At 34.8% G+C, this 22,769-nt stretch overlaps 2 protein-coding genes across 2 annotated transcripts; one reads left to right on the top strand and one right to left on the bottom strand.

Moving 5' to 3' along the window:
• Positions 1-6: 6 nt before the first annotated feature.
• Positions 7-11,140, top strand: ZWILCH (zwilch kinetochore protein). The gene is made up of 18 exons (XM_026856368.1): positions 7-11; positions 222-273; positions 1,413-1,505; positions 1,618-1,736; positions 2,399-2,595; positions 3,111-3,190; positions 3,488-3,643; positions 3,867-3,938; positions 4,277-4,370; positions 5,246-5,301; positions 6,566-6,668; positions 7,663-7,742; positions 7,952-8,108; positions 9,117-9,145; positions 9,521-9,657; positions 9,970-10,065; positions 10,155-10,273; positions 10,954-11,140. The coding sequence occupies exons 4-18, from the start codon at positions 1,642-1,644 to the stop codon at positions 11,043-11,045; spliced, it is 1,563 nt and encodes a 520-aa protein (XP_026712169.1). The 5' UTR covers positions 7-11; positions 222-273; positions 1,413-1,505; positions 1,618-1,641; the 3' UTR covers positions 11,046-11,140.
• A 1-nt stretch (position 11,141) lies between these two features.
• LCTL (lactase like) lies at positions 11,142-22,422 on the bottom strand. Its single transcript, XM_026856041.1, has 13 exons — positions 22,329-22,422; positions 21,069-21,229; positions 19,430-19,517; positions 19,057-19,166; positions 18,634-18,762; positions 18,000-18,095; positions 17,271-17,325; positions 17,017-17,178; positions 16,035-16,309; positions 15,553-15,679; positions 14,893-15,092; positions 14,298-14,361; positions 11,142-13,020 (listed from the first exon to the last, which is right to left on the bottom strand). The coding sequence occupies exons 1-13, from the start codon at positions 22,420-22,422 to the stop codon at positions 12,905-12,907; spliced, it is 1,677 nt and encodes a 558-aa protein (XP_026711842.1). The 3' UTR covers positions 11,142-12,904.
• Between the last annotated feature and the right edge of the window lie 347 nt (positions 22,423-22,769).

Genomic DNA, 22,769 nt, shown 5'->3' with positions numbered 1-22,769 from the left:
CGCCTCCTCCGGTGCGGCTCGGCCCTCCGCGGGACGGCTCGGCCGGGGGGGGGCCGGGGGGGGCTCCAGCTTGTGGGGAGCCTGCTCAGGGTCTGGCTGTAGATCTTAATAGCAAGTTAAGCTTGCTATGTAACATTATTAATAGCAAGTTAAGCTTGCTATTTAACGAGGAACGCAGAGAAATAAAACCTTGTGTACCGTAACGTTTCATTTTCTTTCAGAATATACGAAGAAGGAAGAGAACGCATCCCTGAACGTCCGTATCTCTTTGAGGTAAATATAGCTGTGAAAGTACAGTCATGCAACTTGAATCGGCACGCTTAAAACGCGCAGCCGAAATGTGCGGGGGGGTATCCTGTAAAAGGCACAATTTACCTCAGCAATAACTCTTTGGATCTGCTGCTCCCTCGGGACGGAGAAGCGGGTACCACAGTGCCGCCCTCCCGGGGCCAGCACCAGCCTTCGCCTCCCTGCTCATTCCTGCGCGCCACCTCATTTTTTGCCCCTGTTAACTTTAAATGGTTGTAGTGGTTGTAGGTGTGAGAGCGTTGTGGGGTGGGGGTTGCGTTAAGTGCAGAAGGTGGGTGGTAGTGTGTGTGACTGCTGTGAGGAGAGGAAGGAGCTGCCACAGCACCTGCCCTCAGGTCGTATATTCATGCTCCAAACTTGCAGCTTCTGATGGCATGCTTTTTATCTCAAGTATTTTTATGGGAAATGGGTTATCTACTTGAAAATAGCAATTGCTTCTAACAGCTTTTGGAACATAGGAATGGCTAGAAAATCTCTAATGTTATTGAATTGTATTAATCTTGGGGTTTATAATGATTGATAACAGTTTGAATACAGTAATGTGAACAGCAGACTAGATGTGAAGAATCAAGCAGTACTTCTCTCTATGTGTGGAAAAGTCTAAGTAAAGATTGATGTTCCTTCATTCTTGAGAACAGGCTTGAATTATTTAATATCTCCAAACTGTTTACAGCTCTCATGAGACATTCAGCGACGTGATCAATTGATTTTTTAATGTTACTTTAAATGAGTGTTCTCCATCTCAGGGATATTTCGTGACTGCAATTGCTACTTGACAATAATGATCCCTCATATCTCAGATTATCTGGAGTTTTGTTCATTGAACCGAACTTTAGTTTCTCATAGAATCAACCTGTTGGAAATCAAATTTTCTGTGTTGGTTAGTTAGAAGTTGTTGCATTTTCACAGTTGATTTGACTCCATCTATGTCATGCTGTAACTCTGTTCTGAAGAAAGCAAGCCTTAGATTCATGAATAGTTGTAATAGAGTTGGAAAACAGTTTGTGGAGTTAGTTAATTTTGCAGTTTCTGGTATAGAAAACTTCTGAAACACAGCATTTATAGGTAGTGTATTAAAAGGTTTTCAATTTATTTTTTTTCAGACCGACGTGGAGATCTGTTTGATTGGTGGTAGTTGCAAAAGTCCTATTGAAAGATTTTGGAATGGAAACAGTGTATATATTTTGCAGAAAGCAGTAAGTGTGTATGACAGTTGTTTTTTAAAAAAATGTAATCTAGACTTTTGCATTCCTATCATATATTTTGGCATACCTTTCACTTTTTGACTTACCTATGCATTTCTCTTAGAGACACAATGAAGAAAGTGACCCAATGGAAGAATCAAAAATGGATGATGCTGTTTATGTCTCTGAGCTTTTACCAAAGGAGAGTTCTGGACCAGTGGCTCTTTCTGTCAGAAGAGCAAAGTAAGTGTCAAAGATCTGCCTCCCTGTTTGATGTAGCTTTCTTTTGCAACTTCTGTCTCTCTTCTTAATATTCAGAACCTGTACTCTTTTCAATCCCCCAAAATTAAATTACTCATTAGTTTAGTGGGGAGATATGACCATTTTTCATTCTGCAAAATGGTCTCCCCTGTCTAAACAAGTTCCTAACAAAGTACCTGAGGTACTGGAAAAGCACTTGTGAGCTGTCCCATTAAGTTAATGGGACTGTCTGGGTGTAGGTGAGCAAAGAAAGCTTACTAAGACTTCAGTGCTTGTTTTTGTAAGGCTTCTGTTAAAAAATAAAATATTTAATTTGGCTCTTCGGCCGTTATTAAAATACCGAGGCATGGTACCAAAGCATGGTGACTAGTTTGCTTAACTAACTTACCCTTTTAACATGTTTAAAATGTAAGTTTCTTTTATAATTTTAGAACCTTTAGTCTAAATTAAAATATTACATTAAGTATATTCTCAGTTATGGTGTGCTGCCTGTAAAAAGAGGATTATAATACTGCATTCTTTTTGTAAAATGATTTGATGTCTGCTAGCGAAGCATGGTAGGTAGGAGTTAAGCTATATGTAAGGCGTAGATTTAGCTTTACTTGCTGACGTCTTTTTGTTTTTTTTTCTTATTCAACATTTAGGCAGTTGATTTCCTTGTATACAATGGTACAAAATCCAAACATGACCCACCTGAAGATAAGTGAACTGGTTGTGCTTCCTCCCCTCTGGATAAGGTGTGATGGTTCTGATCCTGAACATACTTGTTGGCTTGGAGCTGAGCCTCTCAAAGCTGGCAACAAAATCACAGGGATCAATTTCTATATGGTTACATGTGATGGTAAGGTTCTAATGTTACACATAAAATTAAATGAGGAAGGCTTAAAAATGTGGCAATACTGACGTAGCAATGGTATCTTTGTCCTTTGTGTGATGTTGGCTTGGTAGAGCTCTATATTCCTCTTCTTAAAAAAACAAAAGAAAAAAAAGAGAGAAAACAAAAGATATTTTACCCATGCTGTGTGGGGGAAATGACTTTTTAATATACTTAATGCAACAGTATCTGTTCAGGCCTACCTTCACTTGTGTACCATAACTTGGCAAATTTAAACTTAACATTCAACTGCTTCTACAAGCACTGACTCTTATTAGCAATAATTATCAATATCAACTAACTCTAATTATTAGTTATCAGCACCAGCTCTTATTATCAAGAGGACAAATGCAAGAAGAATGTCTGCTTTCTAAAGGATAACTTGAGTCGTACTTAACCTATTGGAGTATTTGAGAATTAATTTTGCCAAATTTGGTTTGTGTCAATATTTTTTTTGATTCTTACTTTTCTCCCTTTCTTAGGTCCTACAGCTGATAAAACCCATTTTGCAAAGCTGGAAGAGCTCAAAATGGCACATAAAAAGAAACATCATTCATCTATTGTAGGTTTTTATGGTCTGTCATGTCTCCAATCTAAGTAAAAAACCCTGGTTTTGGATTTACGATACTGGTTTTGGGAAGCTTTATAGACTCTATTTAGAAACTCGCCTTAGTGTGATTCTGTAGTATAATTGTCACTTTTGAAGTAACATGTGAGCTCCCTATGTTATAATGCTTTTGTCTGATATTATCCCTTTTTGTGTGTGTGTGAAATGGTTTTTAAATTGTTTTGTATGCAAGCAAAATAATCACTGTTGTGGTCGTTTTGTTGCCTTTTTTAAAATATCTGTTCATTCTAGGTGATGACAAAAGGATTTGCTCAGTATGAACTTATTAGGGCTGCTGCAATAGAGGACACAATTGTAGAATCTGAAAGCAATATATCTGTTGATATTACCTGGAATACTGTCGATAAGGTTCTGGAGACACCCCCACTAATTTCAGCTGCCATGCTGGTAAGTCAGGAAGGAAAAAGCAAACCAAACCCAAACTCTTTCCACTGCTTACAACATGAGTAGTACTGAGTCTTGACATTTGTGTTTGTTAGTCTTTAAATAAGCAGCACAATGTGTTCATAATCTAAATTATAAATGATGCTAATATGCATTTCACTACAGAAAATTTTAGGACACTTGATTTCTAAAGTTTGAAACTGACATAAACTTCTGGAACTTTCAGAATATTGCACTGGAGTCTGGGGACCCCAGAAGTCCTGTATATGAGCTATATAGAGAACTGCAGTTTCTCCTTGTAAGTATAAGTGAGAAATTCTGATTGCGGATTTACATGGAATGGTGATTTTATGTGCTAATAATTTACTTCATTTAAAACTTCATCATATGTTTCAAAGATAACTTGAAGCTTTTATTTTAGAGTAAACTTTGAGTTCAGTTTTAAGAATCTTGAGTATAAAGATGACAACCCATCACCACCAAAACCAGGAAATTCAATAAGTTTCCAAATTCATGGTTAGTTATATAGAGAGATGTATAATTCTTGGGGAAGCTTACTGCATTTTGATGTATGACACATCCAGAACCTCAAACAAGAACTGATTTGTGTTGTTTTGATTTTCATGCTGTGTTTAGGCTTTGGCTGAAGGTTTGAAGACAGGTGTGACTGAGTGGCCTGAGCCATTAGAGTCTGAATCAGCTGTTGAACTGGTCCGGGAGTTTCTGATGGGTAACTGCTGCTTGTTAGATGGGGACAAAGGGATGTCAGTTTTCACAGAAATAAGAGGAAATTCCACATACAATTTTAAAAGCACTAGAGATGTTAATTTCTCTGCTATAACCACCTGTACAAAGTAGTCAAGTTAGTCAGTACACCTCTGTCATTTTCCTTTGTCCTAATATATTGGATTAAAGAAACAATCGTTACTTTTTAAAATGATGCACAGTGTTTAAAAAGCAATTGAGGGAGTTCTGGATGCGACTTTCCAGTTATCTGATGTACACAGGGACTTCTGAATGTGCTAAGTGTACCTTTGGTGGAAAACAGTACTGTGATGACATCTTAAAATGAAGCATCCAGAATTACTGATTCCTTCTGAAAACTGTTGTGAACAATATGTCTCTTGTCAGAAGTTTAAGATATCAGAAAACAAGTCTAAAAAGAGAATCAGATGTAAGAATGCACCAAGAGATTTTCAAATGCAACTGTACTTTTTTTTTTTTTTTAAGTAAGTAGATAAAATTTGGACAAAAGATAAAAACAGACAAAAACTCTCTGACAAATATAAGTGTAAGAAAACCAGAGACACTTATTAGACCACCTGCTACCCCTTACTGCTTCCCCACTGGAACTTAACAGGTTAATACTTAAATAATAGAATGTAGTAAAGGTATATGGGGAAAATGTATATCTTATAATAAAAAATAATAATTTTTTTTCAGACTATATTCTTACCCAGTAAAAATTTAAAAATGGATAAATTTTGTCTGTTTGCCATCCTGTCAGTGTATTTGTTAGTTATGATGTGCCCAGGGATTTATACAATTGGTTTGATTTTTTTTTTTTTTTTTCATAGTTTGAAATTTATTTTTCTCTTCTCCTAGATTTAAAGAAGAAGCTGGATGGGTATTGTGTATCTGGAAACAAGAATGAAACAGAGGTACATGCAATTTCCTACCAATTGCCTTGTCATCTTGTTTCCCTTATAACTAGTTATTTCAAACTTCAACTACATTATATATATTCTACATATATATGTAAAAATATATGTAGAATATATATATAAAGGTATAAAGATGTAAAAAAAAAAAAAATTCTCTTGCTTTCTGTTTCTGCTGTGTAAAAATAATGGAAGGCGGCCTTACAGGCAGAAGTAGGAATCCCATAGCTATCCTCTAATAGATAGTCCACTGTAATATTTACCTTCAGAAAACTTCCCTGTTTTTCTTATTTAAATGGTCTACCAGTGTCCATTATACATATTTTTTATATAACTTAGTGGTATGGAGCTATGTTGATTTGCTTCTTTCCCTTCCTTTTTCACTACCAGAGGCTTGCAAACTGAATCACATTATATCAACTGCAATCTCTGACTTTTGCGCCAATGCATTCTATCATTAATTTGCTTTTCTTGCCTAATTTAATGATTTTAGGCCCATTTAATGGTATCAGTTATATATCTGTCCTATTTATTTAGAGGTTTATGATATTCTGACGCAACGGACAAATTCAAATTATAAAAATGTCTTTGTGGTTTTTTTCCCCTTTCAGACTACAAGGAAAGGTTTGGGTCTTTTTCCTGTTGAGAAGGAAGTTGCATTTAGTTGATACGCTAAAAATATAATCATTTCTGTGTCAGCTAAATCAGAAATATTCAGGATCAGGATAACAGGAAAACAGTTCTCTGTTCTGTGAATCTATGTATGTATTAATTTTGGCCTTCCAGGGCACTGTTAGGTATACATACAGCTATTTAATCATCTGTGAGTTCAGTGTAGCATAGGTCACATTCCAGTTTAGTGCTTGCTGCACTCTATTCTTGCTATTTACTAATGCTTCATGCATTGAATCCTTGTAAGGTGAAAACGACCATCCTGAGCCTAAGCAGTTGGTTTTTACTAGACAGTCTGGTTGTGCTTTACTTGGCTATGATCAAAAGTCTTTCTGATAGTAGGCTTCACTTCCTGGTCTAAAGCTAACAATTATCCAGTGTGATAATTCTGAAAAGAATTGGTCTCGCTTTTAAATAAAAATGTGCCTCTAAGCTACTATGCACTAGTGGTTTATATGTGGTGGTTTCCCTGGAAAAGGAGAAAAATTAGTGATGAACCCAGTATTAATCTCTGGAGAAAATTTGAATTCATAAGGTCTTTGAATTTAGGCATCGTTTTTTTACTTAAGATAAACAAAACAAACTCTTTCAGAAAATCAAGTGTGACACAGCTGCAGTGGACAGTTCAATAAAATCAATCTTCAGTGAGCGAGGAGACCTGGACTTTGCTGAACAGTTATGGTGCAAAATGAGAAGTAAGTGTATTGTGTTTTTTTGCCCCATCTGTTTTCCTTTATTTTTTCTGTTCTCTGTATCTATTATACTGTATTGCTTTTTTGGTGAAATAAATATAAATTTCTCTGAGTTTAAAGGACTGATCAGCTCTTCAGAAAATTTTTACTGACAGTTTTTTTCTGAAAGAGCTAATTTTAGGTATGTGAGATGATGCACTTTCTTACAACATATAAAGGTAGTCCAACATCTAGCAGGAGATACTATATTTCATTTTATTTGATTATAAATGGTACTAAACAATCAGTAGTACTCATCTGGTCTAAAACTGAAAACTGCACACAAACTTTATCATTCTTATAATGCCTCTCACAGTCCTTCAGTAAAATGCATTTTTATTTATGTAGTACTACTTTTCAGATTACTAACTAACTTTTGTTAAGGTGTTCCAGAAATTGTAACAACTCCTTTCTGTTTGAGGGATAGAGTTATTCAACCTCTAAATCCTTTTCATTTCTGTTAGTGCAACCACTGTTGTGTTTGAATTGAAACTAGGTAGCTGAAATGCACTGTGATGACTGCAGTGTGTCCTGCTTAAGGGCTGTATCTGCTGCACAATGTCTGGAGACTTGTTCCTTGTTTAGGAAGAAATTAATTGGGTAAAGTTCATATTCTAGATAGATGCTGTTCAGTTAAATTTATAAAATGTTTTGAGCTTCACTGTATAGAGAGACAATGTAGCCAAAATGTGTTATATGACAAAATGCTTCTGCCATGGGCTGTTCTCTTAACAGACATATGCAGTTCAGTGGCCTCTTTTGATCATTGTTTCTTTAGAGTAACCCATTTTAAAGTCATGATATGACAAACTTAACAAAACCCAGTACAATCTGTCACTTCAGCTGTCGTTCTTTAAATGAAGGTTTTGTTCTTGCAAGTATGCATTGGCCTATTGTTATTAACAGCTACAGAGAGAGCTGGATTGATAAATAATCTATTGCATCTTTGTTTCTTAAGGTGTCAGTTCCTATCAGGAGTTGATAGAGTGTTTCACACTGATCATAAAATCCCTGGAACATGGTGAGATACAGCCATGGGTATGTATTTGTATTTCACATTAAATGTTAAAATTTTGAGTTGTTTGAAGTATAGTTCTTGTCACTTAATTGCCCCTCATTTCTGTGTTGTTTTAAAATTACTTTCACATGTCACAGTTTGCCTCTATTTCCATGGTGTTGTAATTCTAAACAATGTTTATGATGTTTTATACACAGTTACATCACAAGAAAACTTTTCTAACTTTTAGATTCATCAAGGGAGTAGCAGTTTGCTAAGTAAATTGATTCAACAGTCTTATCATGGAAAGATAGAGGTCATTTCCCTCAGTGGCATCACTCCGATTCAAATGCTCTTAGAGATTGGTTTGGATAAGATGAAGAAGGATTATGTCAGTTTTTTCATCGGTAAGCCTGGTATCTGTTAACATCACTAGAAGTTCAAGAGAAAAGCTATTCCATACAGGAAATAATTAAGTTTTTTGTAACCTTGACCGCACTTCTACTCCCATCTGCTGAAGTGCTGTTTCCACCTTCCTTAGTAATTGTACTTTTCAGTTATATATGGTTTCAAAAGTTGAAAAATTAATTTGTTTCAAAATAATTATAGCTTGCATAATCATTTATTTTTTGAGTTGAAGAAACCTTTAGATTGAACTTCAAGTAAAATAAATACCAGATTTAAATAACTATGAGCAGTTTTGTTTTTCTTATCTGTTTGCTGTAGGTGAAAAAATAAGACCCTCGTGCTCTTTCTGTCTTTTCCTTTATGGTCTACATGGGTTAAAGGGAAATCAGTCAAGGAATGTTTCTGTGTATTTATATGCAATAGCTGTGTTTGTACAGTCTGTAGTATTTAGAAAGACGGTTTTGATTATTGTTTTATGTATATATATATTATACTGGATTTTATATATTATACTAAATTTTTGTAAAGTACAATTTTTCTTGAAAACATTGTAGCTTTGTTTTCAGTATTATAACTTTTTTTTTTTTTTTCCTAAATCTGTGAGAGGGGGTTGTGTTTTACTGTTGTTACTATTTCCCTTCATCTCTTAATTTCTTCATTTCTTTTTTGCTTCATCAACCCATTTTCATTCTTTGTTTCATTTGCTGTTTTGTTTTCACTATAAACCTTTATGTCCCAAGATGAGTGGTTGTCTCAAAGTGTGTGATAGGTTTCTTCAGTGTGCAGCCTTGATGGTAAATAAAATACTGCCTCTGACAGGCCATTTTATAGGCTGTGTTTTTTCTTGTTTTGAATTGAGTAATCACATCAGTAAATAACATCACAGTCCTAAGGACATTGGGCTGTTTTTTTTAGTAGAATTCCCTGTTTTATTACCTGAACGTTGCTTATATTTCATTTGACATTGTGTAGTAAATTTTATTTTTTTCCTCTTGTTAATTTTACAGGCCAGGAACTTGCAACTTTAACCTACTTGGTGAGATGCCCTTTTTTTTTTTTTTAACTCTGAAAGTGCTATACAGTAGAGCACACTTAGCTGATGGTGGGATGCAAGTTGTATCATTCTTATAAGTTGAGCAACTGAATTGCAAATCATGAAGAATGGAACAATATGCTGCAGAAATGTCTTTATGTTGTTTCCTTATTCATATATTATTCCCTAGATATCTGATATAGGACAGTGAACCTATGTTGATACTTCGATAGCATGGAACTTTGTTCTGACTCTTCTGAGCCATTCTTAAAATTCTGGCTTCTCAAAAGAGGGAGGAAAATTAGTATAGTGAGGGTGTGTTGCATGTCTGTAGAAACTGAGCATCCAGTTAAGAGCAGAAGCTGTTTGCTGTTCCAGGATTACTTCATTTCCACATCAGTAGATCTACAAGAACAAGTTCATCGTGTTCAAAAGCTCCACCATATGCTGGAAATAATGGTCAGCTGTACAGTCTTACTTCAGTTTAAACATGAGAACCTCTTCCCTTTGACACAGTAATTATTTCACTTTTACTTCTTGCTCTTTCAATGACAATAACAAATAGATTCTTTGGCAGTTGTAAAGAAACTCTTAAAAAAAAAAAAAAATTAAAAAAAAAAAAAAAAAAAAAGTGTGCCTCCTTAATGTTGATGATAATGAGACTGCAGAAGTAGCAGTTGGATTTTCCTGCTAAATTTTGCTTTATGACTAAATCTGACAACAAAGGAAATAATAAAATCTGAGAGTATAGTTAATCTTGCACAAGGTTTATGAAGTGTTGCACAAGCATTTCTCCAAAGTTAGTAACTAGCTGATATCTATTGTAGAATCTGCATGAAGTATTATAAGGAAAACCCTCTAAATGAGAAGCATGTGTTTCAACTGCCGATTAGACCAGCTCTTGTCAAGAAGTTCTATCAAAAGTAAGAGAAACTTCAATGTTTGCAGCATTAAAATTCAGATGTGACTGAATACCTGACTGAATTTTGACATTTTTTGATTATTCTCTCAGTGATCACCCAGAAATATGGAAGGTGGACATAAGTAGTGCACACGGACAGAAGGAGGCTAAAACAACATGGCAAGTTAGTACTAATCCTCCAGTTGAGCATATGACATCAAACAATACAGGTAAGGAATATTTGTGGTGAAATGAAATAACAAAAGTACACACTTGAAACAAATCCAGTTTTTATACTGGGTTCAGTGGGTCTGAACTTTTTCTTACATTTCAGCAAATGCGAAACAATGTTTTTCCTTTATTAAAAGGGTGAGATAGTATTTATATAATATAAACGATTTTCAGAAAGTGGTGGCTTTCTGCCTTCTCACCTTTGAGTTATGTTTTTAGAGTTAAAAAGACAGAATAGTTCCAATATGACATGATTAAATATTCTCCACAGTATCTTATAGCTTACTTCTAAAATCTTTGGTCTATCTGAGAATGGGTTTGAAGAGAAATTTACCTGTTATTGAATGCTGATCTCTAGTCAGAGAAGCAAGCAGGTGCTAAGAAGGGAAGACATGCCTTGCTGCAATCAAATGTAGAACAAGTGAAAAAGCATGAGAATGGGGAAGATTTAAGCATATAGACTGGTACAGAAATAATTTGCCTTTTTGGGGTGAGGTTTGATACAGGTTAATACTTTGGTAAAACTTTCCTGTCATTCTCAATTTTTGTCATGAAGTGCTCCTTCCAGTAAAACTGAATTTTTGAAACCCCTTCTTGAAGGTGCTATATGATCAATTTATCTACAGTTTCTTTTTATAAAGGTAGTGGCTAATTACATCTTTTTCTTTTGTCTATGCAGGTCTCTTTTCTGATTCTACAGTTAATGGAAGCAGTGAAGAAAGAATGTATTTTATTACAATGGCTCAGTGCAGTCAGGTGCATTTCACATAAATGCAGGTTACTCTGCAGGCAGGCACTTGAAAGGTACAGTAAAAGGGAAAGTTTAGTACTGTCTGTGTCCCAACAGTATATTTAGAAACACTCTGATTTGCTTTAAGTGTGACATACATAGCCATAATTCATCTGTAGGCATCTAGTTTGTTTATAAATGTGCAATTATGAATGTACAGTATAATTATTTTGAAAATATCGGAGATTTTTTTGTTCATATGTAGACAAACATTCAATAAAGTTCTGCACTTCGGGGGTTTAAATTTTATTTTTATTCATTAAGAATGCAATCAGACACTGTTCAAAGTGTGAGTTATCTTAACCCAACAAAACAAGCAATATTGTCATGTTTTCGTGGTGTCAAGTGACATTTCATCATCCAGATATTTGGAAAGTTGTTCATCCAGAGCATTGTGAACTTCTGACCGTTTGATTTTCTTTGTCCCTGTATTTATATTTTGGAGTATTCTTGGGTACACTTCTCTCTTCAAATTCATTTTTTTCCCTCAATGCAAAGTGAATTATTTTAACAGTGTTGTCTTGTGTACTTTTGCGTAATTTTCTGAAAAAAATGTTCAGTATAATTGGCTGAGCATAATCATTTACATATGTTAGAATGAAAGTTGCATATGTTCTTATGTTGATTAGATAGTGTATGTAATGTTTTGATAGTGTAATTTTAGATATAGTTACAGGATGTAGTATATGCTGATTAAAAGACCTCAGACAAACATTTTGCATAAAAGAAACTATAGGCTTTTGACAAGTCAGCAAAAGGAAAACCCCAATATTTATGCTTTTTAAAAACTGTAAATTTCTATAATTTCTGTTTTCTCCTCAGTAAATTTTATTTCTTATCCCTTTCCTAATATTACATCTTAAGAACTATCAGTTTAATAGTTAGCCTTTGAAGAGAAGCTAAAAACAAGGCCCATTTTTGGATTTATGTACTGATACTGCACATTCAGTATAGGCACATGCAGTGTTGAAAATACAGTGCGAGTTAAATAGGAAGGTTGTTTGTTGCTTTGCTTTGGAGGAGTAAATAGAAGGACAACATAGCCAGCTGGTCATATTCTGGAACAAATTTTTTATAATCATGTACTTAACTTGTACCTACCTGCACTAGAAGTGAATCTGAGGTGGAATATTACATTCTAGAACTGCTTGCATTACCTATAATACACATTTTTGTGTGTAATACATTATAAAGTCTTATGAGGTAAACCTAGTTCCCTGTAAAAAAAACAGAGAGATAGGAGTCCTTGGTTTAAATCTGACTCAGCAGTTGTCGTTTTTGATTCATCATTTCAAATAATTCTTCTCCACACCTAAATAGTAAGGTGTATACTATCCTAACTTTTAGACAGGAATAATAAGTTAATGTTTAAGTGGTGCTGTTTGAATATTTAAATGCTTTTCTATTCTAAAATTATGTGTCTGTCTCTCATCAACTAGCAGTTTCATGCTAAGTAAGTCTTACTGATGAACAGACAAATCAGAATTTGAAAACAGCTTTCAATCACTTGAAATTTGTACTGGCAAGATTGGAATCACTTTAATCTTAGCTAACTATTGTTCTGGTGAACAAAATGTATAGTAGTTTTCAAAATAATAAGAAACATAAAATCTGCTCCTTAAAATTAGTAGAAAGTAATGCAGAAAGAAAATGTACTTTGGGTGTTGTTAAAAAAAAAAAAATGTTTTGGGAACTGAATAGAAAAAACTAAAAGTGCTAGGTGGACAGGTAAAGTAATATTTCTTTATAATGAGTCATCTGTGGTAAACTTTAACCAATATAATAAACCAGTTGCATATTATTTATTATGCAAAATGAAGATGTGTGTAAGCATGCAATTTTAACTATGATTTCGAAGGTAAAATATTAGTAGGACAATACTGATGAGTATGCAGAGTGTGAAAACTGTAGGAAGAGCAATCTCTGTCACCATTTCCATGTGAGTAATCAGGGAATCTAAAAATTTGAAAAATGAGTAATACGTAAGAAATTTAATCTTCTGGAGTATACTAATTGTTAATTTAGAGTTAATGTAGATTAAGAATTTTTTGAACGTTTATGGCTAAAATTATTAACTTTTGGCATTGTCATAAACAGCAACCAAAACAAACAAAAATTTCTTAAGTCTGCAAAAGCTGGAGCAAATCCATGACAATTTTTCCTTTCTTTTTTCTTTCTAAGATAAATTTTTGAAGATATGTCAGTGCGCAAAGGGCTGCAAAAATTGTACTTAGTATGAATTAGCTTCAGTGCATTAGCAGTACTCAGCTGTTCCCTTAATTTTTATTCTCCCCCATCAAAGGAAGGTTAGAAAAGAAAATTGTCAAAGATAAATCCTTGGGAAGCACTTTAGCTTTTTTATGATTGTTTTGCAGCTCTTTAAGAAATGAAATGGGTTCTATTTTGTAGAATTTTGCTCCACAGATAAGCCTCAAAGAGTTCAGTAAACACAATTAATTCACCTAGGACATATCACTCAGCAGTTGAGGCTAAGTGGGATAAACTTAGGATGGCTGCTTTGACATTTTCTACCATGTGGAATTAATTTCATCCATCTTATGAGACTTTATAATACTTATTTCATCTTTCTTAGAAGTTCCAGAAATGTGCTGTGGTATTCTCCTAGTTCAGGAATTATGAAAGATCCTGGATTACACTGGGAAGGTTTTAAGTGAGCTGGATTAGCCTGGCACTGTGAAAATTGCAGGCAAAGTATTTACATGTTCTCGAGCAGCTGCTCGAAGTTGTGCGGTTGTTAGCTTTGTTACCAGGAATATGAAAGAGCAGAAACATAGCTTAAACACTACCTTAGGCTAGTGCTTAGCCCATTTTTATATAGTTTCATTGTATGTAGAAGTCAAATGTTTTAGATATTTTATGTCTGCTTGGTTGTCTTAATTTGTCTGGGTCTGTTTTATGTTTGAAAGAGCATTTAGCACTTTTTATTACTTTAAGGAGAATACTGTCATCCCTAGCCTTAATTTTAAATAGTTACTCTTTCAGTTTGTGTATTTCATTAACATCCAAAGTTGATCCGTTTAGCTGCAGTGATTTTAGTTGGAGAAGGTAAAGAAAGACATTTTTCTTTAGATGCTTTTGTATTTGAAAGCTGTTGTGCTTTCGGGGAGAAAATACCTTTTAGGACCTGCTAATAGTAGTATTCACAGATAAATTTAAAATCTGAAAGTTACATAATAAGCTTTTACAAAACAAAACAGAAGACACATAATTACCTGTAGTAAGGAGTTGGTATGCAGTAGAGCAAGTGTCCATGGACCTCTGATACCAATTTTCCACCTGAGGAAGTTGACATGTAGCAGTTCTGTTAGACTGTAATATTTCTCTCTCACAGCAGCTTCTTCTCTGTACCTCAATGTTTGTCCACTACAGTTGGCTTGAAACTATTTTATTCTGCCACTACATGATTTTCTTAAAGTTTCTTTGTAGATTTTATTGCAATATATTTCTTATAGTAGTTTAATAAAATTTTTAAAAGCACGTAATATATTCCATATTCTTTTCCAATAAGGTAGCATGTATGGGTGATTTTTCTGCCTAACCATCTGATAGAGCACTGGTAATTTATGATTCAGAAGTTTTTATTACATCAGTAAGTCAAATTAAGAGTTTGGTAAATGCTTTAGAAACAGTAATTGAGGCTGTTTCCACTTTCTCTGTCTCTGAAGGCCTGTGTATTAACACATCCCTAATTTAGAGACTCAATGTGTCATTCTATGTGCTGTATTCATGCAAGTTTTTCCATAAAATTCAATGGGATATTTTCCTGTATATTGAAGGAAAAAGAATAAAATTAGCAACTGACATCACCTCTCTTTGGTTTGGGAATCCATTTGCAGTGATAATCTTTTTGTAATAATCAACAGATGCCTTTGGGTATCGTGGTTTGTTCTTGTTTTTAAAATCAACATGATAAAATCCAAATCTTTCGGAGAAGCCATTGTTCCATTCAAATTTATCCATCAGTGACCAGGCAGTATAACCTTTGACATTAACACCATCATTTAGAGCTGTAAACAGAAGGCAAAGTATTCTGTTAAGCTTGTTGCCTATGTTTGTCATCCTTAAAATATGGTTCTGTACGTGTTTTTTTTTATACCAGAAAGATATTGGGAGAGGGGGAGAAGGACAGAAAAACAATAAGTATGAAGTAAGTTAGATTCTTTGAAAATGTTGTCTTTAGCTTAGAGGTGCTAAAGCTTTAGAAGAATGGTAATAGGTGCAATTTCTCCTTTCTAAAAATGGAAACTGGTTATTTCAATATTAAATCTCATGTTGGTTATTGTATTAATTAGCATCAGTACGTTTGGCTAGGTTGTAATTTTTGTGAAAATTTATTAGTCTAGTTTGCTGTCCATTTTGATCTGTGAATATTTATTCCTCTATGCTGTAAATTACAAGAGTAAAAAATAATCAGAAGGTGAAAACGCTCAAAAAGCTTATGCACTAAAAAGATGTTTTTAAAGTTACCTTTCAGTATTTCATTAATATATCCTTTCAGATATTCTATCCGCCATTCATCACACAGCTGAGTACACTGTACCTTTTCAGAAACTCCATTCTCTGTCACATAAATGAGAGGGTTCCCATACTGTGTCTGCAAACAAAGATATGTTTAGGCCAGTTCATAGAAACAAAATCATCTTATTTTGACACAACATGAGATTCTTAATAAACTGCATTAAAAGAAATTTTCTAGATTTACTTAATTACATTTAGTAAGGAAAATGTATAACTAGGAATCAAGTTAAGTATGGTTTTTATTTTAAAATTACTGAATTCTATAGTTTTCTGAACTGAAATTAAGGTGGGTTTTTGGCAAAGAAACTTCCCGTTATGACAAGATAAATATATAGTTGAAATGGTTGAAAATCTACAGTAGTTTAAGTGCAGCTTCTACATGTAACCATGCATTTTGTTCACTTTCTTTTAAAGATTTATTCTGTAATCACCTTAATGAAGTTGAGCAATCTTCTGAATCCCCAAGGCACAGAGTATAACCATTTAGCTCCTGGAGCTGGCCATTTTGGGTCCACCAGCTCAGCCAGCTCACGGTCAGTGTGGTAACTTGACGTTTGTAGAAAGGGAAAGCTCTTTTGCAGAACATAACGAGTAGTAAAATGACCTATTCCAAGGAAATCCGATGTGCCTTTAATATAGGTTTTCTCTTGCACTGAGAAAGTTGGTAATCTTGATTTCCCCAGGCCCTGCTGGGCACTCTTCCTACCTATCAAAATATTACAGGAAACACCTGAGGAGCACAGAAATATGTTTTCTTTACCTCACCAACAATAAATATGGTTTTCCTGAACTTACTGCATTGACAGTTTACTTTGATCGCTTTTTTAAGATGAAGTAAACTTTCATCCTTTTGGTTTGGAGAAGCAGGTTGAGTACACATGGAGAAGACAGTGAATTAGTGTTTTGGGTTTTTTGCCAAAGAGCATGATACCTGTCAACCGAACGCTTGGAAACATAACATGACAAGAACAGAAATGCTTTGCTGCTGAGTATGTCACCTATGTTCTTCATTCTGTGAAACAAAGCTAGTGGAACCCTGTAGAAATGCAAGCTTTAGTGATGAAAAACTGCTGGTTCTTTGTCCTCAGGTGGAAAATCCAGCAAAATATTTACCAAGACCCTGTCTTAGGCCACTAAAAATGGACCATGACTGAAAAGTGAGGTGGTTGCTTCATTTCCAGTTGGGAGCACTGAGAGGTGCAACTGTTGGGCTCAACAGTGGATCCAATTTTTAGTTCTAGCATGTCCCCAGACTGCGCAGGAGCTGTCTAGCCCACGGGTCATTTGTTGCTTTGCCTTGTCTCACCTGTTTCCTCATACTTGACTAAACTACACGGTGGACAGGGGCTATTCTGTTGTAACATGCCGTGAGTGCATCATTTATTCATGTTATAGTCAGTTACTGAAGCTTACCTACATAATTCTTCATAACTTCTGGATAGTCTCCTTTGTAAATTGGATTTGCAAACCATCCCAAATTAAACTGTATATATCTTTCAGCAGCGTCTCTATCTGTTTGGCTATGTGGATCAACAGGTTCACCCCAGCCACTAGTCAGGGAAATTCCAACCATACCTTAAAACACAAAAGGGACAGTTCTGCAGTTTATGCATCTTTTAAGCCCTTAATATAAATAGAAGCATAATTACAGAATGACTCCTTATTACCTTGCTGCTCGCTGCGCCATGTGTTATTGTAAGAGTGCCATACCTTCGCATGAGTCTGTAAATTAAAAAAAATCATGCACATTTTAATCTGTTATGCCATAGTCAGTATAGAAAGCTAGTGAAGAACAAGAGCAGTTTTTGCACTAAGGTGGGTGAAAATATTACATGATTTCTTTTATGTATATTGTGGAAGCTTTCATTTCATATAAATTGTCAAAAAAGCATTTATGCAAGATTCCTTCCCTAGATTCCAGGAGGTCCCCATGAAGGTAATACAAAGCATTCAGTATAGTGTTCTGTCCAGCAGCTCCAGTCTTTGCATGTCTTTTGCCAAATTTATTCAGGCAAGCAAAAGTTTATTTTTACAAGATCTAGGCTTACTGAAGTCACTTGCAAAATTCAAGTTCATTTCAACAGGTCAGGATTTTATTCCTTGTTTCTGGAGTAACCTGGATATTTTCTTATTCAGCCTGTTTTACACTACGTTTTAGAGACACTTAAATTGCAAAGAAAAATTTAAGTTGTTGTAGCAAAGTGTCACACCAAGCACCTCCCATCTCATGCCACACCTGAATATGCATTGGCAGTTTAAAGTCAGGTGATAATTTTGATGTGTGAGTTGGAAATTACATCATTCCAAAGCTATATTTCTGTTTAAAGAGCCAAATCAAAACAGTCTGCTAAAAATTCTTAATTCACACATAATTTAAAGAATGATTTTAGTTTTACTTTAATTATGTGGTGTGCTGCTTGGTATGCTCCACATCCACCGAGCTTCAGTCCTGGCGCATGTTCTCCTGTTTCATAACCCTTTTCAGCAACTGCCTACAAATACAGAGAGTTAGTTATGCTCTGAACAGCAGAGCTAATGGATTTGCTGCCGTCCTATGGACTTGGATCCTGTGCTTCTCTGCACGGTCTGACTCTCTCAATCTGTGTCCTCTACAGTCCTCTTTTTCCTTCCCCTCCCCTTGGCTCCCATCTACTACCCCACTGCTTGGCTGATCATAAGATGTGGCTTGTTGGAAGCCACGTGTTGGTGACTAGTGTTAGTGGCCTGACTCGCCAGCTTGCTCTTCCCTGATGAAATGCGTGGCAAGTTATAACTGCGTCTCTCCTTCCTGTGCCTCTCTCCTCTCCAGCTGATAATTTTTCCAAACTACTGGAATTTCATGTCTTAAAACTATGCCCTTGTACAGAATCTAGCCACTGAAGTTTTTGGGCACAGTGATTAATGGCATAAGTTCCTCCCTTTTTCTTTCCCTCTCCAATTTTTAACCTACTTTCCTGTAGTGTTACTGACAGAATTTTGGGAACAGAACTGTGTATGGGAATGATTGGAAGGGAAGCATTGATAACTTACCCAAGGATTACTAAAAGTAATCCAATGTTTCACACGATCGCCAAACTTCTCAAAACACAGATTTGCATAATCATTAAAATAATTTATCATGCTTATATTTTGCCAGCCACCATACTTTTCTTGGAGAACCTTAGTAAATAAAATTTCAAGAATCAATAATGTTATTTAAAGTTCAACTGCCTATTAAAAAAGACTTCTATTTATATTTTAGTAGCTCAGAAGGAGATTTTTCAGAACTTCGAAGTATATAAACTACAATGTATCTAAAATGAAAATGAATGCAAAATAATTATAAGCACACTTAAAAGCATTCAGGCATCGTTAAAAATGTTACTGAAGTACACTTAGTTCTTAAACTTGGAAACGTGTTTTCTATCAGAAGCATTTATATTAGACATTTCACTAATTTAAATATTATCTAACCTGTGGGAGATCCCAGTGGTAGAGGCTCACGATAGGGATAATATTGTTTTCCAGAAGACTATTAATTGTATCATTGTAGAACTGTATTCCCTTCTCATTCAATTGCTCTGCTGATGAAACACGCAAACAAGAAGTTACCTGGATTGTTTTTCAGATACCTGGAAGAATAGAAATCTAAAAATTTTAACTAAGTAATTTTACATTACAGTGATGGGTGTACTGTAATAATACATGTGTAATAGCTAAACTCTGTTCTGCAGGCAAAGAAACAGAAATCTGTTTAACAGTATCATTAAAAAACTATGGTATACTCACCATTAAAATTACTTGCATACTAATACTGGCAAGAATACAGTGAAATTGTTATGCTTACTTTTGATGCCAGTGGGCATAATCCGAGGCCATGAGATAGAGAATAGGTAGTGATTAACTTTCATCTCCTTCAGTAACTGAATGTCATCCTGTGAAAAGAAAATCCAATTAACATATCTCAAGTCTGAGCAGAATAACTCTTCAGTTACTCATCTGTCTTAAATAGTACTGAATGCAGAAATCTATAGAAGAGTTTTGCAAAAGAGGATTCCATCAGTTATTTTCTGTATTTGCTTTGAGATGATGGCTCTTTCTACTTGTATACTTCCTTTTTAAACATTTTTTTGTTTAAAGAAGTCCTGTAAGTTTTGTATTAACAGCTATGAAAACTGAATGTTTTCACTCTCCAACAGAGGACAGAAAAATGAGTTGAGGTATTCTGCAACACAATTACATTTATGTCAGAATTTGTAATGTGCATGTTTTAAAAAATATTATAAGCCTGTAAATCCTGACCTCAAACATTTCAGTTTAGGTACAAAAACATGATTAGGCAGGCTTTCATTTACCATCTCATACTGGAGTTAGCACAGAAGATAAACTCAGTGTAAATACATGTTCTTTTTCTAAGGAATCATACATCTTTGATATTAAATGAAATTAGAAATTGATGGTAGATCAGCCAATGCAAAGAGGATTCTGATGATCAAAGCCAGTAAAGGGTGCTTTTATGTAAAAAGGACCGTGTAACTGAATGCCTATAAGCAAGTTTCAGAAGGTATTTTGAAATACAAGCCCACGGTAGTGAGTAAATGTTGAAATGCTGTTGTTTATGCCTGAATTCTCCCTGAAAAGTAGGTCCAATGATCATCATGTCAGTCTCTTCTGATCCAACAGTCCAGTGAGTCTCAGAGTTCCAACCTCACAGTGGGGTTTTATTAAGCTGTTCTTTCAAGCTTTTACTTGTTTGAGAGGTCAAATGAAATCTCTCCTGCATTTTCCTATTTTAGGATAGTAAGGCATCATTCTTCTTAGTTCTATTCGACCTCTGGTTCTCCTTTGGATTTCTTATGTGTGAAAAAACTTAATGGAATATAACTTTTATCAATTTAGTTGGAATTCTAATTATGTGATACTGACTTATCACAGTCATTTGGACTCTCTTGCCTTGTGTATCTGTCTTTCCTCCAGGACAGTAATTCTGAAATTCTTTTTGATAGTTTTAAGCTTGGAAACATATTGCTAATAGAGCTGCATTGTTTAATTTGTTATCCATTCACAGAAATGGAAAACAATTTTAAAGCATCTGATGGTTTTATTATTCTTAAATATACACAGAAAACCTTTAAAGCTGCTCAAACACACAAAAAAGATGCTAATTTTATTCAAAGCTCAACTGTGTTCATTGTTCTAACTAAGCATTTGGATTTCCCACAAAATTTAGAATATTTCTGTGGACACAAAAATCCTGAAAAAATGAGACATGTTTGGGAAATACTGTAGTATTATTGATTCTATGAGATTATTAGGAAAGAAAATCTTACTGAACTAATTGAAATATCATCCTTTGACTTCTTAAGTTAAATGAGCCTATAGAGCAACTAAAGCATTTCGTCTTTGCTGTCATTTCAAAATGGGAAATCAGTATCATGAAATGGCTCCAGAATGTTTCTAGAGGGATAGTTCCTCTTTAACGATACCTTAACTTTGTAGTAGCCATCACATGCTGAATCTCCTGTTTCGTTTCTAAACACTTTCCCTTTCTTGTGAGTAAAAGCATCCCAGATACTTGGTCCTTTCCCATCCTTGTCCCAGGCCCCTTCAGTCTGGTACGCAGAACTTCCAACACCCCATAAAAAGCCTGAAGGTAAAAAGAAGTGAGTTAAGATTTAAACATTTCCCTGCAAAACTGGTCTTTGTACTAAGTTTTCATATGGGAAACTAATTGATAGACCTTCACAGTTGCATGGCTTGGTGTGAGATGTGCATCATTGCATGTCTACTGAGCAAGAGGCCAATGTTTTCTACGTGAAACTTTATCGGTGCATGAAAAGGGACTGTCTGAAAATGTGGTACCAACTAAAAGTATCTTTTTCTGACGTACTGAAAAAGGAATCTAATTCTTTTGTGTATTAAACCTCGTTACTATTATTTTACAGTGATGAGGTAGGGCATTGATAGCAAGGCAGAAATACCTTACTGTAAGAAAAAATTAGGTTCCCACCTCATTTTTGCCTGCTAGTTTTTATGGGGTTTTTGGCGATTACAAGTTTAGCTCATTATGTAAAATACATGGAAAGATTCTGGATTATTTTCTTAGTATTATACAAATAACATGATTAATCCATTTCATAAGTCACTTAAAAACTTGAGCATGAAAAAAAATCTTTTTGTTTTGATTTTGGTTGAATGAAATGTATGTGTATAAATACATATTGTATTCATACATCTTATATATATATATATGTATGTGTATAAAAACACATTAAAGAAAGGACAAGGTTTCATAAAGCAGTACTGAAAGTGAATTAGTTAATAGTAAACAGCTTGAAACAAACCCAACACATTTGTTTTCTTCACATTCATTTCTTAAGTTAGCTCCATAACTAAGGCTATTTTTAGGTGATAATTCTGCATTAGCTGTAGATAACTTATGGAAAAGGAGAAGAGTTTTCAGGTGTGATTTATTATACTGTGCATCTTCAATCGCAGACAGGAAAGGGAGATCTGGATATGAAATATGAATCTATTGACATTTACTCTGAGTTTACTGTTTTAAGTATATTTCCAGGGCTAGGTGCAGAAGGTGATACTAAGTATGCATTCTGCAAGAGCCTCAATTTTTTTTCTGCCATTTCCCTGGAAAATGGCAGTAAAACCTTTTGGTAGCTTTCTTGTGCAAATACACAAGTAGATCTAAAGCATTATAAAACCCACAATCAACTGTAGTTCAAAAGTACCAGCTGGAAAAGTGCCATAATAGAAAGAGCCTGGATTATTCTTTGTCCACTGGAAATCCTCAGCTGTATTCAGCCATATTATTGGCACAAGCATATACCATATTCTGAAAATGTAAATCTTCATTGCTGTTAATTTCTTCACTGCAAAGTGTTCTCTGCAAGTTCCCACCTGATAAAATAGAAGAGCATTGTCAAGTATTGCCGCTCTACAAAATAGGCTTAGGGTGATCAAAAGGGAAAAGCTTATTTTTTCTGCTGAATGGGTATGATTTTCACTGAAGGCTAAAAGCAGTGCTTGGGCTAAGTGGAAGATGCAGTTAAGCTTCTGGCAGAGTAATGAAAATGAGAGAATGAAGTGCAAAATTACAACTATTAGAAGTGCTTGCTGCATATTTTCCATGATGTTACTTATCTCTATTATATTCTAAAGCTCTGTTTGTT

This window comes from Athene cunicularia, assembly GCF_003259725.1.
Source record: "Athene cunicularia isolate RWA chromosome 10 unlocalized genomic scaffold, athCun1 chr10_part1, whole genome shotgun sequence".
NCBI lineage: Eukaryota > Metazoa > Chordata > Aves > Strigiformes > Strigidae > Athene > Athene cunicularia.
This window is presented reverse-complemented; position numbering and strand designations above follow the sequence as displayed.

Bases quoted from the DNA above. Each gene is read 5' to 3' on its own strand.
- ZWILCH (XM_026856368.1), top strand. From the start codon at position 1,642: ATGGAAGAATCAAAAATGGATGATGCTGTTTATGTCTCTGAGCTTTTA. The intron at 2,596-3,110 runs GTAAGGTTCTAA...TCCCTTTCTTAG, and splicing joins CTATATGGTTACATGTGATG to GTCCTACAGCTGATAAAACC. The intron at 7,743-7,951 runs GTATGTATTTGT...TCTAACTTTTAG, and splicing joins ATGGTGAGATACAGCCATGG to ATTCATCAAGGGAGTAGCAG.
- LCTL (XM_026856041.1), bottom strand. From the start codon at position 22,422: ATGCTTGTGCCAATAATATGGCTGAATACAGCTGAGGATTTCCAGTGG. The intron at 14,362-14,892 runs GTGATGTCAGTT...CAACTTCCTCAG, and splicing joins GATTCCCAAACCAAAGAGAG to GTGGAAAATTGGTATCAGAG. The intron at 13,021-14,297 runs GTAATTATGTGT...TCAAATTTTTAG, and splicing joins ATACCAACTCCTTACTACAG to ATTCCCTGATTACTCACATG.